This window comes from Colius striatus, chromosome 1 (assembly GCF_028858725.1).
Source record: "Colius striatus isolate bColStr4 chromosome 1, bColStr4.1.hap1, whole genome shotgun sequence".
Lineage (NCBI taxonomy): Eukaryota > Metazoa > Chordata > Aves > Coliiformes > Coliidae > Colius > Colius striatus.
The window spans coordinates 17,884,616-17,897,957 of NC_084759.1; the positions used below are offsets into that span (position 1 = coordinate 17,884,616).

Below are 13,342 nucleotides of genomic sequence, written 5' to 3' on the forward strand. Positions count from 1 at the left end.
AATTTTTTGTGTTACAAATACTAGGGAAATGTCAGCTAAAATACATTTTTTGTCAGGAAGCTACCCCAAATTGTGGCTGTGACCCTGAGTGGGAACTGATGCTCAGAGGTGAGCTTTCCTGTATGCCAGACCCTTCAGGGGAGCCGCCCGCAGCACAGAAGTGCTTTGGCATACTCCACAGTGCTTTTTCGCCCCACAGAAGGCCACTCCTGCTCAGACAACACATGAACTATTGTAAAGTGCATGTTATTTCTTGTCTTTTTCCTCCCACTGACTTCCACAAATTATTCTACCAGGGCACTAGTTTCTAAAGACGTATAGTGCTACCACTGGAGGATCACAATGCAACACGGAAGTTCATATCTTTCTCATTAAAATATTTTATTCATAAGCAAATAATAAAGGCAGAGGCAACTATGTGATGACATGATCGTGTTTAAAAACATCTCAGAATAAACAGAAGCAATGTGTGCTAATTAGTTATGACGATGTCATATGCTCATAGCAAACACGTCTAATCCTAAAAGTAACTGAAACTTCCTATGGCTTTGTCTCAAATACAAAAACAGACATAAAATGTGGAAATCAGCTCCACAGTTAATTTACTATTGCTTAATAAGGCATCAGGAGTGAGGACTGACCTCTCCAACTTCAGACAGGTAAACACTGGTTGAGCCAGTCACCGTGCCAATAAAAAGCAATGGAAGAAGCTGGTAATTTGAGGTCTATATTGTGATAAAATAAATTGAGCTTACAAAATTTCCCTTTTCTCCATTGATTATAAAGCAGCACAGGACAACCTCTGTGTTGTGCCTCCCATCCCATGTTTTGCATCCAGAGATGTGTTCTTGGCCCACCACTTGTGTCAAGCAAAACAATTATCTTTGGTCTCCTTTACTGTGACCTAAGTAGAAATAGGTGGTACTGGTGTGTTAACACAGATATTTCTGCTGTTCAGCTCTAAATGGAAACTATTAAGTTTAAGCAACCTGTCTGTGTGCTGCATTAGCAGAGCATTAGCAAAATGACAGCTTAAAACATCTACATCTCTGCTCTGACTGAAGTTACACGACCAGTTAGTATGAGTTCAGAAATGTTTAACTCAAGCAGGGTGGGTGCAACGCGCTGTTGCAAGTTATTCTTACTACCCGCATAACAATAATGCCCCAAGGTTCCAGCTAAGATCAAAGTCTAACTATATTACAAGGTACAGACATTGTCTGCTGTGGACCAAAACACACCACTGCAGCAACTGAGGGTATTACTACTTCCAGGTGTACACTGACTCCGGTATGTGGAGGAGATGTTGTGCCTCCCGTAGGAAGGGCAGCAGGAAAGCATAAATGCTGCATCTAAGCCACTGCATCTTTCCTTCTGTAGGGGAGTAAAGCAGCAGATACCTGGGGTTCCTTCAGGTGCCACTGTCTTATTCAGTACAGCCGAGTCCTAAAGAAGCAGTGCTTGCTTCAGATAATGCATAAGATAGACATAGCAACAGAGAGGTGAACTGGCTTCCCAAGATCACACAGACAGTCATGGAGCGGCCTGGAGAAAGCCCAGGCCAATCCACTACACCATACTGTCTCACAAACTAGCTATTAAATCAAATTATCTCCTTTCTTATAGACAAGTCTCAAAGCGGGACACGTACTTAGGCAGCGATGCCAACAGCCAGCATCTAATGTCTTGACAAGCTCGAGGCAAAGCCATGACGTATCAAGTTCGTGGTCTTAAAGACTGAGTAGGTCTGTGGTACGTCTTACCGATCTAGGGGTAGGGGCTGAGGGGGGAATTTTGCTCTATTTACTCACCTGTGAATCATCACACAGGTACAAAAGTGCCAATAGGAGGGAAAGGAGAAGTAATTCTTTTCCCTACGTGGTGGAGCAGTTACATATACAAGCTGAAGCGACCCTTACTACTGTTGAGGTCTCAGCTCACTGGCCAGTGAATCTACTCCTTGCTCAATACAACATGCTCCATACAACATGCTCCTATCTATGTCAGTGCTTTACAAATTAACCTCGCTGACACAGTGACTGGTGGGTGAGGGCTTATTTCCTCCAGTGACAAACAGCTGACGTTTGCCCATTTCAGATCCCTGCATAAGCAAACATTGTTCAAGTGCTCGATTCCTAAGCGAGCTGAAAAATGCATCATTTAAAATATGATTGTGTCCCAGCATTGCACAATATTAATGTTGCTAAAGCTGCTTAATGCTTACACATCTAATGCACATAGCTAGCAATCTGATCAATGTCAAAGGAACTTTTGGATAACCGTTCCCAGTTATTCACAAATCACGTCACAACAAATTTGGAACAAACGTCTCATCGCTTTCTGCATTTGTGCGTTATCATTGGCTGCACATTCAGTCTCCTCTTCTGCAGGACCAAAAATTTCCACTCTTTATGAAGATTTGCTCTTCATTTGGTCTCTCCTGTTAGACAGGTGCACCTCAGTTCATTTGTTTCTTCAGCTTGGCAAGACCAGTGAGATAGTCATCTCTCCTTTTTCTCCTGGCATCCAGGGCTTTTGGAGCAACTGGGATTTTTTCAGACATTGCCTGGAACAGAAAAATTGAGATGATTAAGTCACATGTTCTGAGTAAAGTTTCTCACCAGAACTGCTCTCCTGCTTTCTCTGTGTCAGACCAAGGAACCATCCACAGAAACTGTCAATCAGTCTACCACAGACAATAGGCCACTAATTCGTTACATGGGTGACTGGAAATGAGCTAGTGTGTAGGAGAAGAAAAGGGCTCCCACTTGGACAAGGTTGCTCCAAATGTGGCAATGAAGGTGCCTACAGAAACAACAAAGCAGCAGCCTCTTTGCTTGCTTTGCCCTACACAGCCACTGTTTAGTCTCCTTCATAATAACCTTTTATTAAGTAGTAAGGAAGCAACCTGACCATTTATGTGGCTGAAAATGTGCTCTAAGACAAATTCCTCTGTGTGTGTGTGTTTAAAGCTGTGATCTCTCTACTGGCTCCTAATAAATGTAATGAGGGACACCATGTGCATTAAAAAAAATTAACTTTGGAGTGCCAGTTATAACCAAAATGACAGGAGAAGACACATAACAAACCCAGAATTATGATTTTTTGTTGGTTTATTAGAACATAGGGGAGAGAAAGTACAGTAGTATTTGAGGACACCAAGGTAGAATTCTGAACAAGTTAGCACACAGAAATGATATTTAAAACAAAACGGGGGAGAAAAAGTATTTTGGAGAGTGCAATCAATTAGAAGTGCTAGTTAGATGTATCATTGAAGGGAGAACAGCAGATAGTAAGCTCTGGCTAGAAAGCACATTGTAACATATTTTCTTTCAAAGGAAAAAGAGCTCTTTTGAGAGTGCAAGTAGACACTATAAGGTCATCTTTGCCAAAGTAGCACCTGAGGTCTTAGGTTTAAATGGCAAGTGTTGTGAAACTGGGTAAAACCTGGACCTGCTACCAGTGACTGGTCAGCTTCAGGCACTACAGAAAAAAATCAGAGAGGGGGACTGAGCAGAAAGACAAGAAATGTTTAATGTTTTACTCTTAAGAGAAGATTCAAGCCTGTCTTTGGCACTGAAGACTGAAGGTAACAGAGAGACATAGAAACAGATGTTTCTATAAATAAATCCAAACTGGTTCAAATCAATTAAAAGCTTCTAATAGTGAATAACTCCACAGTTATTATTGGTTGTTTTAAGCCATCTCTGTTGTTTAAGTATAAAGAATCTCTTCCCTTTCTAACACAGCTGATGTTGAAATTGCATTAACATAATTAGGAACAAAAATGCCATCTTCCAGACAGACTGCCTCCACATTCTGAATAAATCTGACAGCTGAGCAGGGAAGATCCCCCACACATGCGGTCTTTAGTGAAGCATTATTAATGGGAAATATGAAGAGGCAGAGTTAGGAAATTACAATACTTCAGGTAATTCCTATGGCCATACAAAACAGCCTATATAGTGAGTAGAAACACACTGTGGTCCTAGAAATGTTAATAGACAAGCTAGGTCTCAAGCCAGCACAGCACTTTTTCTCTTTAAACATGCAGGTAACCTTCCGGAGTGCTCACATGCTCAACTGAAACGTGTATCTGCACACATTACAGACTGGAGCTCTGGTTTGTGAAGTATACAGAAACAAGGAAAAGAACATCCAGGAGAAATAAAACAAAGGCTACAGGGTCTATGCAGGAAGATGGAGTAAGAGGAAGATACAGTCAGAAAAGTCACGCAGGAAAGGAACCTCAGAGCTGTGCATATCATGTTAGAGGACACAGGACAGAAGTGGTAAGAAACAGTGTGAAGGACTTGATGTCAATAACCCACACCTGTCAGCAGCTGACTCCTCTGTCTAGCAAATAATGTTGCTCGGCTGCCAGATCACTTTCCCTTGATGTATGTCGAAGTCCTTGGAAAAGGGACTTCCATGTATTCTGTACTGATTCTTTTTGTTTAAAGTACACAACCACACAAGAAATACAGACCACAGATACCTCTAACAGTAAACTGAAATGGTACAGATGTTAAATAAAAGTTATAATTCTTTGTTCTGAATGTCACTGCATTTATCAACTCTCTACTTACCTGAGAGATTTTCTGCTCAATTTCACCTGAGAATTCTGGAACCGGGCCAAAGGTGTTCAGAACAAGTCTCATACCTTCACGGTACCTTTCACAATAATTTGAAATACCTAAAAATAAAGCATGAAAAATTACTTTTTAACAGAAATTCCTACTCAAGTTCAGGAAGGCTTCTTGTGCTTAAGCACTGTCTTAAATCAGAGTCCAAAAAACTAGGCATGCTCTTATGCTTAAAACACCTAATTGTCATCAATGAAAACCAGATTCTATCCATTACATTTCCATTAAGATTCACAGAAAAATCACATCAGAGATGCCTTTATTGTAGAACCAATTAAAGTTACATTCCAGCAGGCAATGGTACATGAGGGGTGTAGTACACAACCATGCATATGCTCGTGCTTTGTTACTTGAGACCAGAAAGCCTCCCTGACCAGTGTCCACAAGGAGTGTGCTCTCACTTCTCCCTTCCTCCTGTTCTGTATGCATATCAATTGAAGCAATCCTGTCATTATTTTTTGACCTAGAGTGTATCAAGAGCAACTTGGCTCAGAGGGAAACAGTCAAAGGCATGGAGACACAGGTGGCCTCCACTGAAGGAGAAAGGCTTAAGGAGCAACAGATGGTTCTTGCAGATCAACATCTTCAGTCTAGGATTCCCCAGCACAAGAAAGGCATTGACAAATCAGAACAACTTCAGAAGAGGCCACCAAAATGGCAGGGGCTGGAGCACTTGCCCTGTGAAGAGAGGCTGAGAGATCTGAGCCTGTAGCAGAAATAGCTTTGGGGGTGACCTAAGAACAGCTCTCCAGTACCCATGGGGAGGCCACTGAGCAGGAGGAGCTGGGCTCTTTACAGTTGCTGCACGGCACAAGGACAAGACAACAGGCATAATTTGAAACAAGAGGTTCAGACTGCATACTCAAGCACTGTCACAAGTTGCCCACAGAGGTGGTGCAACCTTCATCTCTGAGGGTTTTCAAGATTGGATGAAACTCTGAGCAGCTTGGTCTGACCTTGGAGCTGACCCTGCTGTGAACATCTTAAAAAACACATGGTCAGAGAACCTGAGAACCAGCTAACTAGTAATAATGGGTAAAAATGTCAGCCAAGTAGACCCTGGCTGAATTTAGGAAAAGGTTCCATTTCCATCACCTCCAGTAGGAATCTCAAAATAATTACTGTTGAGGCACTAGAGAGGAACTGGAATGATAAATGCACCAAGAAGAGAAATTGCTCATTTACCCAGACAGGTACATCTAGTAGATTTTTTAGTGTTATTAACTACCACATAATCAAGAAAGGATAAGGCAGCCTTTCCCACTACACATTCATTGTAAGCTGCACCACAACAGTAAACGAGCAATGCTTGTCTGACAGTAAGTAAGCTGACACAACTAAGAATGTGGTTATCCTGATGAACACACTAGATCTGAGAAGGGAAGTTGTAGATATCCACCAAAGCTTGTGACAGTCTCCCTTTCCTGAGAACCACAGAGCCTGAGCTGATCCTTTACTCCTATTTTTTTATTAGCTAACTATTCAAGCAAAGAGGAGAAAGATGTAGAAGCCAAAGAGAAGCAGTTATGGTCACCAATTCCTTCACAAAGACTCAGGAGATCATACAGACCAAGAAGCATGAACCTGAACTGCTCATAGTCTTATCCAACCACAAAATGCAGGAAATGAAGCGGAGTGGCCTGACTACCACACAAAAGAATGCAACTCAGGTCAAGAGTCATTAAGCAGTCTCTTTCCTGAACAGCTTGTAGACAATTCCCTGGAATGCTATATGGTGTGATATCAATACTGTAGAAGTCACACCTGTCTAACCCTAAACAGTTGAGGCTGAAAGGTGGATAAAGGAACGGAAACCGCTGACTACTGGCAACTATGAATCATACTACAACATTTACACTGCCCAACACACCTGAAATTGCTGAAGTACAAGTTTTCCACAAGGCCTCAGAAGTCGGTAAAAATACAGAGAACACTCTTGCTTCCGAAGCAAAGACAGAAGAACTTTCAAAGGACAGATGCCCAGGGAGATATTGAACTTCCTTTAAAAAATTACCACGCTGAAATCACGATGACCATCAGATAAATAACTGAAAGGGCAGAATGGGAAAATGTGTACACTGCATGAGAGCAATGTGGAGAGACTTGAGAGATTCCACTCTCTTAAGAAATGGACTAGAAACATTCTTCAGTATCAAAAGGAGACTCTTAGAAAAACAGCAGCCTTATAAAGTAGCTAGAACCTATATTTGGTGCCAAGAATGTGCTAATTTGCATTTAGTCAGTCTTTTTCCTTGTATCACCTACCCATGGAACATATGTGTTTCTAGAGCACACTTAAGCATGTTCTGACCTTCTCCAACGTAAAAAAAAAAGGAGGTCAGTTGGTCATACAGGTATATAGGTCCTCTAATCATATGGAAATTTAGTACTTTGCTCAGCTTTCTTGATTGACACATAGCCACAAACCTTAAAATTGCCTGGTGGGCTCCACAACATCCCTGGCAAGAAGTGAGACTCAGGAAGAGAAGCATTACTGCAGGATGTGGAGCAGGCTGGGACATGATTCTATCTCTTCACTGAAGGAATGAACAGAGATCGCTTGTCTCCATAAACACTCTAGAAAGGACCACGGATTATCAGGGTTTACCGACCATACCCTGTCATTAGCATAAGTGCTTGCTTGTTAGATTTTAACTGCTGGGCTCACAGACTTTGACACCTGAAGCCAACCAAGATCAATCTACAGGGGATACATTATCCACATAAACAATCTTGGGAACTCAAGATAACTCTGGATGAGACTCATGCACCAATCACAAGATGATGTTTACGTTTCACCTTGTTCACATGAGCTTTTTCTTCTAACAGTGAGTAGCCTGAGCAAAATATTTGCCCCTACATCATGCAATGTCATAAAAAGCTCCCTGTAGAAGTACAACAGACTGAGGCTGTAGAAGTACAATAGACTGAGGCTGAAGAACGCAGAAATATGTGGACTTGGGTACATTTTACTAATTCACAGCTGCTGGCAGTGGCTGTGGCCAACCGGACAATCACAAAATAAAACAAGGCAACTCCATCAAATATGGCAATTCAAGCAAATCCACACAAGCAATTGGTGATAGAAGGAATGGCAGAGTGCTGGCAGTTACCAGTTATTCTGGTTCTTATCCAGCTGACACAGGTCTATGACCTGGACCAGTGATGAATAGTTTGGGTTTGTTACTTTTCCAAAAGTTAAGGGAAACCTCTCAAACTCCTGGTAAGCTTGTGTAATAATACCATAGATTTTAGTAGCTTTGATTCTGGTACAGGTAGAAGAGAAGATGGTGTGCCAGAAATCTTTTTCATGAGCCTCCATCTAAACAGATAACATCACTATCTTGAGAAAGCCAAGTGCTTGGATGTGGCTGATGCATTTACCTGGTGAATGTGAACTCCTGAGCTAGAGCTGGCCTTCAAAGCTCGCTCAGCCAGCTAGTCCTGGAAATTGAGCTCCTGCTGGCACCTCACCTGCAGCTTGAATGATTCAGAACAATTTCTGCGTGGGCGCAGCTCACCAATGCAACAGGGACATGCCAAATGCAGGTGGGTAATACAATCCACTCCCTGCATGCAGTGTATGAACATGAAGAAACTTTATGCAAAGTCAGGAAAAATAGGAAAAGGTTAAAAAAGAAGTTATGGGTCTAGAGAAGAGCAGCAGCATGAGTACTGTTGATTTCAACATTGTGGCTGAAATGCCAATATGCAGGCATGTACTCTGCACGCCAAGCAGGGGGTGGACACTGCCAAATATTTCAAGTCTCACAAATACACCAAAAGTTAGAATATACAGATGGTCTCACCCACAGATTAAAAAAATGGTATTTTCAAAATAGTAACTCATGATAGCACTCCCAGCATGAAATGTCAGTGGAGAATAGTGCAATCTACCTTGGTTTCACTAATCAAGATCAAGCCTATGCTGCCAGCTTCATGACAACACTTAAGCAATGAGGAACATTGCTGGAAAAAACACTTTGCTTTTCAACTGCAAACTCAAAATTAGCAAATATTTGACTCCAGGCCTTTGGACTTAGGCATCCTTTGGTTCAAAGGTCAGGGCTATTGCAAAGGTGGATGAGAAAAGCACTGGAGTGGAGCATAGGGACAAGATGGAAAACAAATATGACAGAATCCCTTTAACTTTAATCTTTGTTGACACTGCCCAGAGAGGAGCTTAAGCTGGAAGAATTACCATCTGTAAACAGTGGGAGACAGCTCCCAGGGAAGCAGCTGGGAGCTAGAGAAACAGGAAGAAGACGGCAAATGAGGCTGTAAGAAACAATCAACATCTCTCTTTGCATACAGTTGTTGTGCTCACCCTATGCCTACCACTTCCAGCTGGAGAAAGAGTAACACAAGATACATCTGGAACAGAGAAAGAGAAGAATCATCCTGCAGTGCAGGAATTACAGCAGCTTCCTCTTGTCTATGTGGTTTGTTGGCTCCCTGACTGAACCTCCATCTTCCTTGCACACTCATCTCAGCAACACTGGTGGGAAAGGGCTGTGGGAGAAGGCACATGTTGCAGCAAGCAGCTCAGAACCAGGAACTCAGACCAGAAATACCTCCAGGGAACGCAGGAGTTCCTGGAATCATCCTTCTACCACGTTTACAACTACGGTGGAGAGTGGAAAGAAATGAGTAACAAGGGAATAGCAAATACAGGGTTACAGAGATGAAAAGGAGAATACTCAATCCTCCTGAGTGTCTCAAATCTATTCAGCATTTCTGACTTGCACAGTATAGTTACAGGAACTGTGTTATCACAAGCCAGACAAAGGCACTGATTCAAGGCTCTTGATTCAGTTGCCCATATGTATCTAGAAAGTGCAAGACTCTTTTATATCAGAAATAAAGTTAGAACAAGCTGCTGCTTATGTGGCTTCAATAAGAGTCCAGTCAGTTTCCAAAATAGCTGATGAACTGTCCCACAAAAAATTGTTCACATAACCACACTTTGGGTTTGCAGGTTCTTACCTGAAGTACTTGGGTTGCTGTGGTGCAAACATGGGTGTCATTGAAATGCCTCTAGTTGCATCAAGATGAACAGGGCATTGATGAAGGAAAAGGAGTTCAGGACAGATATTTAGCTTAGAAGCATGCATGAAATGCTTCACTGTCCGAAGATCTCTTCACATGTGAGGCTGATAAATAAAGGTGATGGTAGTAGTAGGAAAAAATAAGGGAGAATGTGACAGTATAGAATATAGTATGTTCATGCAATATAGCATGTAAGCATCTTAGCTTCTTGTATGTAAAGTTCCATTGCTTCTCTTCATAAGAAAGGCAAGAGACATGAGGGCTGAAGGATGCAAGCAAGCAAACTTGGCAAACCTGTCTGACAAGGACACTACCTATGGGGCAAAACAAGGAAGGTACTTATATACTTATGAGAGAAACGAGCAAGGGTTACCAGCATGGACAGGGAACACACGAAAAGCAGAGGGTGCCTCACAATACTATTAACCTGATGACTTTGAACTTGATGAGCAGCATAATAAGATACTGTAATGACTCAAAAAGAGTAGGTGAGATGGTCAAGCTACTGATGCAATAGCATCAACAATTTGAAAAGACTGGGGCGGGGTTGATTTTAGCACGTAAAATCCAAGAAGAGGCTGCACTTGGTAAGACTGAAGATGAGTATGGGTGAGAACAGTAAAGATGGGACAAATTTCAGAAACATCATGGAGGAATCTCTCATGGTTAGGATATAATCCAAGAAAGAAGGCCTCAACCTCTTTGTTTTGTTGATAGAGGGATTACATTTCTAGATATTACAGCTCCAAGGAAAACTTTCTAAATGTAATCCTATCTTCATCAGGGGTGTGTCTGAACACAGATGCATGATGCTTTTAGTGAGGGTGTGAATTCCCAGGATGATTGTTACTCTACATTAGTTCCCATATGAATTCACTTAGGCTGTAGTTGCATGAACTCTTTCAACTACCCTGAAACAGTGGTAGCACCAAAAAAAAAGTTTGTCACTGTCCCTGTGTTATCTTCTCAACAGCAATGCACAAATATTGGCGCAAGATTGTTGTGAGATGGATGAGAGAATTAAACTCAGTTAACATGAACCATTCCTTTTGTGAGATCAGTTTTAAATCTGGGATGAATTCATCAGTTTGAGCCACATGGTGACCATATTCTTTCATTAGCACAAGGGAGAAGGATGCACCAAGGTGTGTTCAAGACATTTGTGGCCATCTGCCATGTGAAATTGTGAGACGACAGACTTAAAAGACAAAGCTTAGTGATATCAACATTAATTTTATTTACTGAAACCAACAATCAGTGTTATAACATTACACAATTTGGATGTGGTTTTTTCCCCTACAAAGCAATTTGCTTCCCGGCTGTTGCAATTCAGTTCTCAAACTACTATTGCTGCTTCTGCTCTTTTCAGTGACTCGACGCTGTCATTTTATTCCATCTTCAAGGCTGCTGGCTCACTGCCATATACTCAAAATTCCTAATATTCATGCATGGATTAACTGGCAATCTAAAGTGGCCTACATAACAGCTTTTGACAGGACCATTGATGAATATGGCAGAAAGGATGTAAAAACTAACATGGGGGAAACCCGGCACATAGGACGTTCATAGGAAAATTTGGCGTACACATCCCATATGGAAAAAAATAACACTAATCTCAGCAAAAACTCATTGGAATAATATTCTTTATTAAAAACAAACAAACAAAAAAAAATCACATCACTCTTACAAAACCCACCAAAACCAGAAAAAAACCCCCCTTGTCCATCTCTCCATCTTCAAGGATCTCCCACAAATACCAACAGTTTTCCTGCATTCCCTACCCTCCTTCCTTACTGATTAACATAGTTTAAGATTATAGGTAATTAATATCTTATGGCTGTAAAGAAAGGCAGCTGCTGTGAATTTGGCAAGCTGCTAGACAAGCTAACAAACAGGACAGAGTGTGTTTCTTATCTCTCCTTCAGTTTTTCTCCACTGATAGAAAACATACACTATCAGAACAATGCATCAGAGTGGGTTGTCCCAGGCAATCACGAGGAGGTCAGTACGACTCCACATTATATGAAGCAATACTGGCCAACCAAAGAGAAGTCAGTGCTGGTACGTAACTATGAATGTAAGCCAGCATGTGTCCTCACATCATCAATTTTCATTTAAACCATCTCTGACGAGAGCGACAGCCTGAGTCACTTTGCCAGCACATAAACAGCAGCAGCTCTAGACTCAAGACAGTGCTTCTGCAGGACTGGAAGTGAAGCAATACTTCTCATGAAGTTACTGAACAAGCTGACAAGGTCATTTTCTGTAAGTGGCCCAGTCCACAAGTGTACTGATTATGTTATTTTAGGGTTATTTTTAATTGACCATATGATACCTGTAAAGTTATTTTAACATTATGTTTTAGTTTTGTATTTTGCAAGCCCATCACAAGATTACTCTTCTGGTTTATCAGTCTCTTGGATTATATTTCATAGCTCTCCTTCTTCCAATCTGGAATACCAAAATTCCTAACAGAAGGAAGTATTAAATCGAGAAGCTGGATAATCTCTGCCATGAATAAGCAACCTACCATTTGCATCTGTTACCTAAAACTGGTTTGAGAGGGGAAGTTTACAAATGGTTTTGTAACAATGACTACTTCCTGATGGGACAACAGAAGCTAAGATGGATCATGATGGAACATTAAATGCCAAAGGGCACTCCAGAAAGAGCAGCAAAACCAACCCTGATGACCTATGAGATGCCATTCATCTCAAGTAAATATTGTTTTAGAATTAAGGAGTCTAAAGCAGAGATTAAGAAACAAAAAAAGATTCACAAATATGGCAGCTTAGTGGGGCAACCCTGGCCTGCAAGATTCCAGGTTGACTGCTGTTGTTAAGGCCAGTTCTACATGCATCTGTCCTGTTGCACGTAACGAAGATATATGGTTTCTACTGAGTCAGTCTAAAAAAAAAAGCCACTAGAGAGGACTGAAAATTGACAGATATTAATAGATCAGAAGAGGAAACACTTAGGAAAGTGCCTCTATTTAGAGGATGGATGTTGTTTGCCTAAGAATGCACAAAAGCCAACACTTTGTGACATTTAATTTACTGATATACAACCAAAATTGCTCGATCAGCATTAAGAGATTTAAGTTTCTACCAAGTAACTAACTCAACAACTAGCCATAGTAAGACTTCTAGGGCACACAGATATTTTATGGTCTCTTTGTTATTGTATTATTAGGCATGGCAGCAGTGCTTAAGAGAACCAGTAATAGAGAAGGTGTCTACCATATCAAAGACCATACAAAACCAGAAACACAGTCTATAATATAAAGAGGTAAAAAACCCCACAACTATTTAGTTGATCTTCACTTCTTGATGCTTTTATGCTTTGTTAAATTCATTGCTCAAACCTTTGTAACATTGAACTCTAATTTTTCTTTATGCAATTCACTTTTATCTAGCTGGGATCTGTGTATATTATTACAAAAGCACCTAAAACCCTGTCTTGGTTAAGCACTTACAAAAGGATAGCAAATGTTTATTTCCTTCAATCTGACCTGAAGATGAAGTAAGTCTTCCTTTTCTTACTGTCACAGTAAAGAAAAAAGATGAGTCATAGCTGGAGCAATCCTATTCTGATTTGCTATTTTTTTTTTGCTATATTTTCAGTGTCTTGTGCAACACAGGCCTTCC

The 13,342-nt window shown here is 41.0% G+C and overlaps 1 protein-coding gene across 2 annotated transcripts in view; it reads right to left on the minus strand.

Moving 5' to 3' along the window:
- Positions 1–364: 364 nt before the first annotated feature.
- CRYL1 (crystallin lambda 1) overlaps positions 365–13,342 on the minus strand; it is a 53,854-nt gene continuing 40,876 nt past the window's right edge. The window contains exons 7-8 of one of the 2 annotated variants that reach the window (XM_061992376.1): positions 4,590–4,696; positions 365–2,566 (exon numbers count right to left, since the gene is read on the minus strand). In XM_061992376.1, coding sequence (XP_061848360.1) covers positions 2,459–2,566; positions 4,590–4,696 — 215 coding nt within the window. In that variant the 3' untranslated portion in view covers positions 365–2,458. Of the gene's footprint in view, positions 2,567–4,589; positions 4,697–11,321; positions 13,237–13,342 lie in introns of those variants that run through there. The other variant, XM_061992386.1, reaches the window with a different exon arrangement.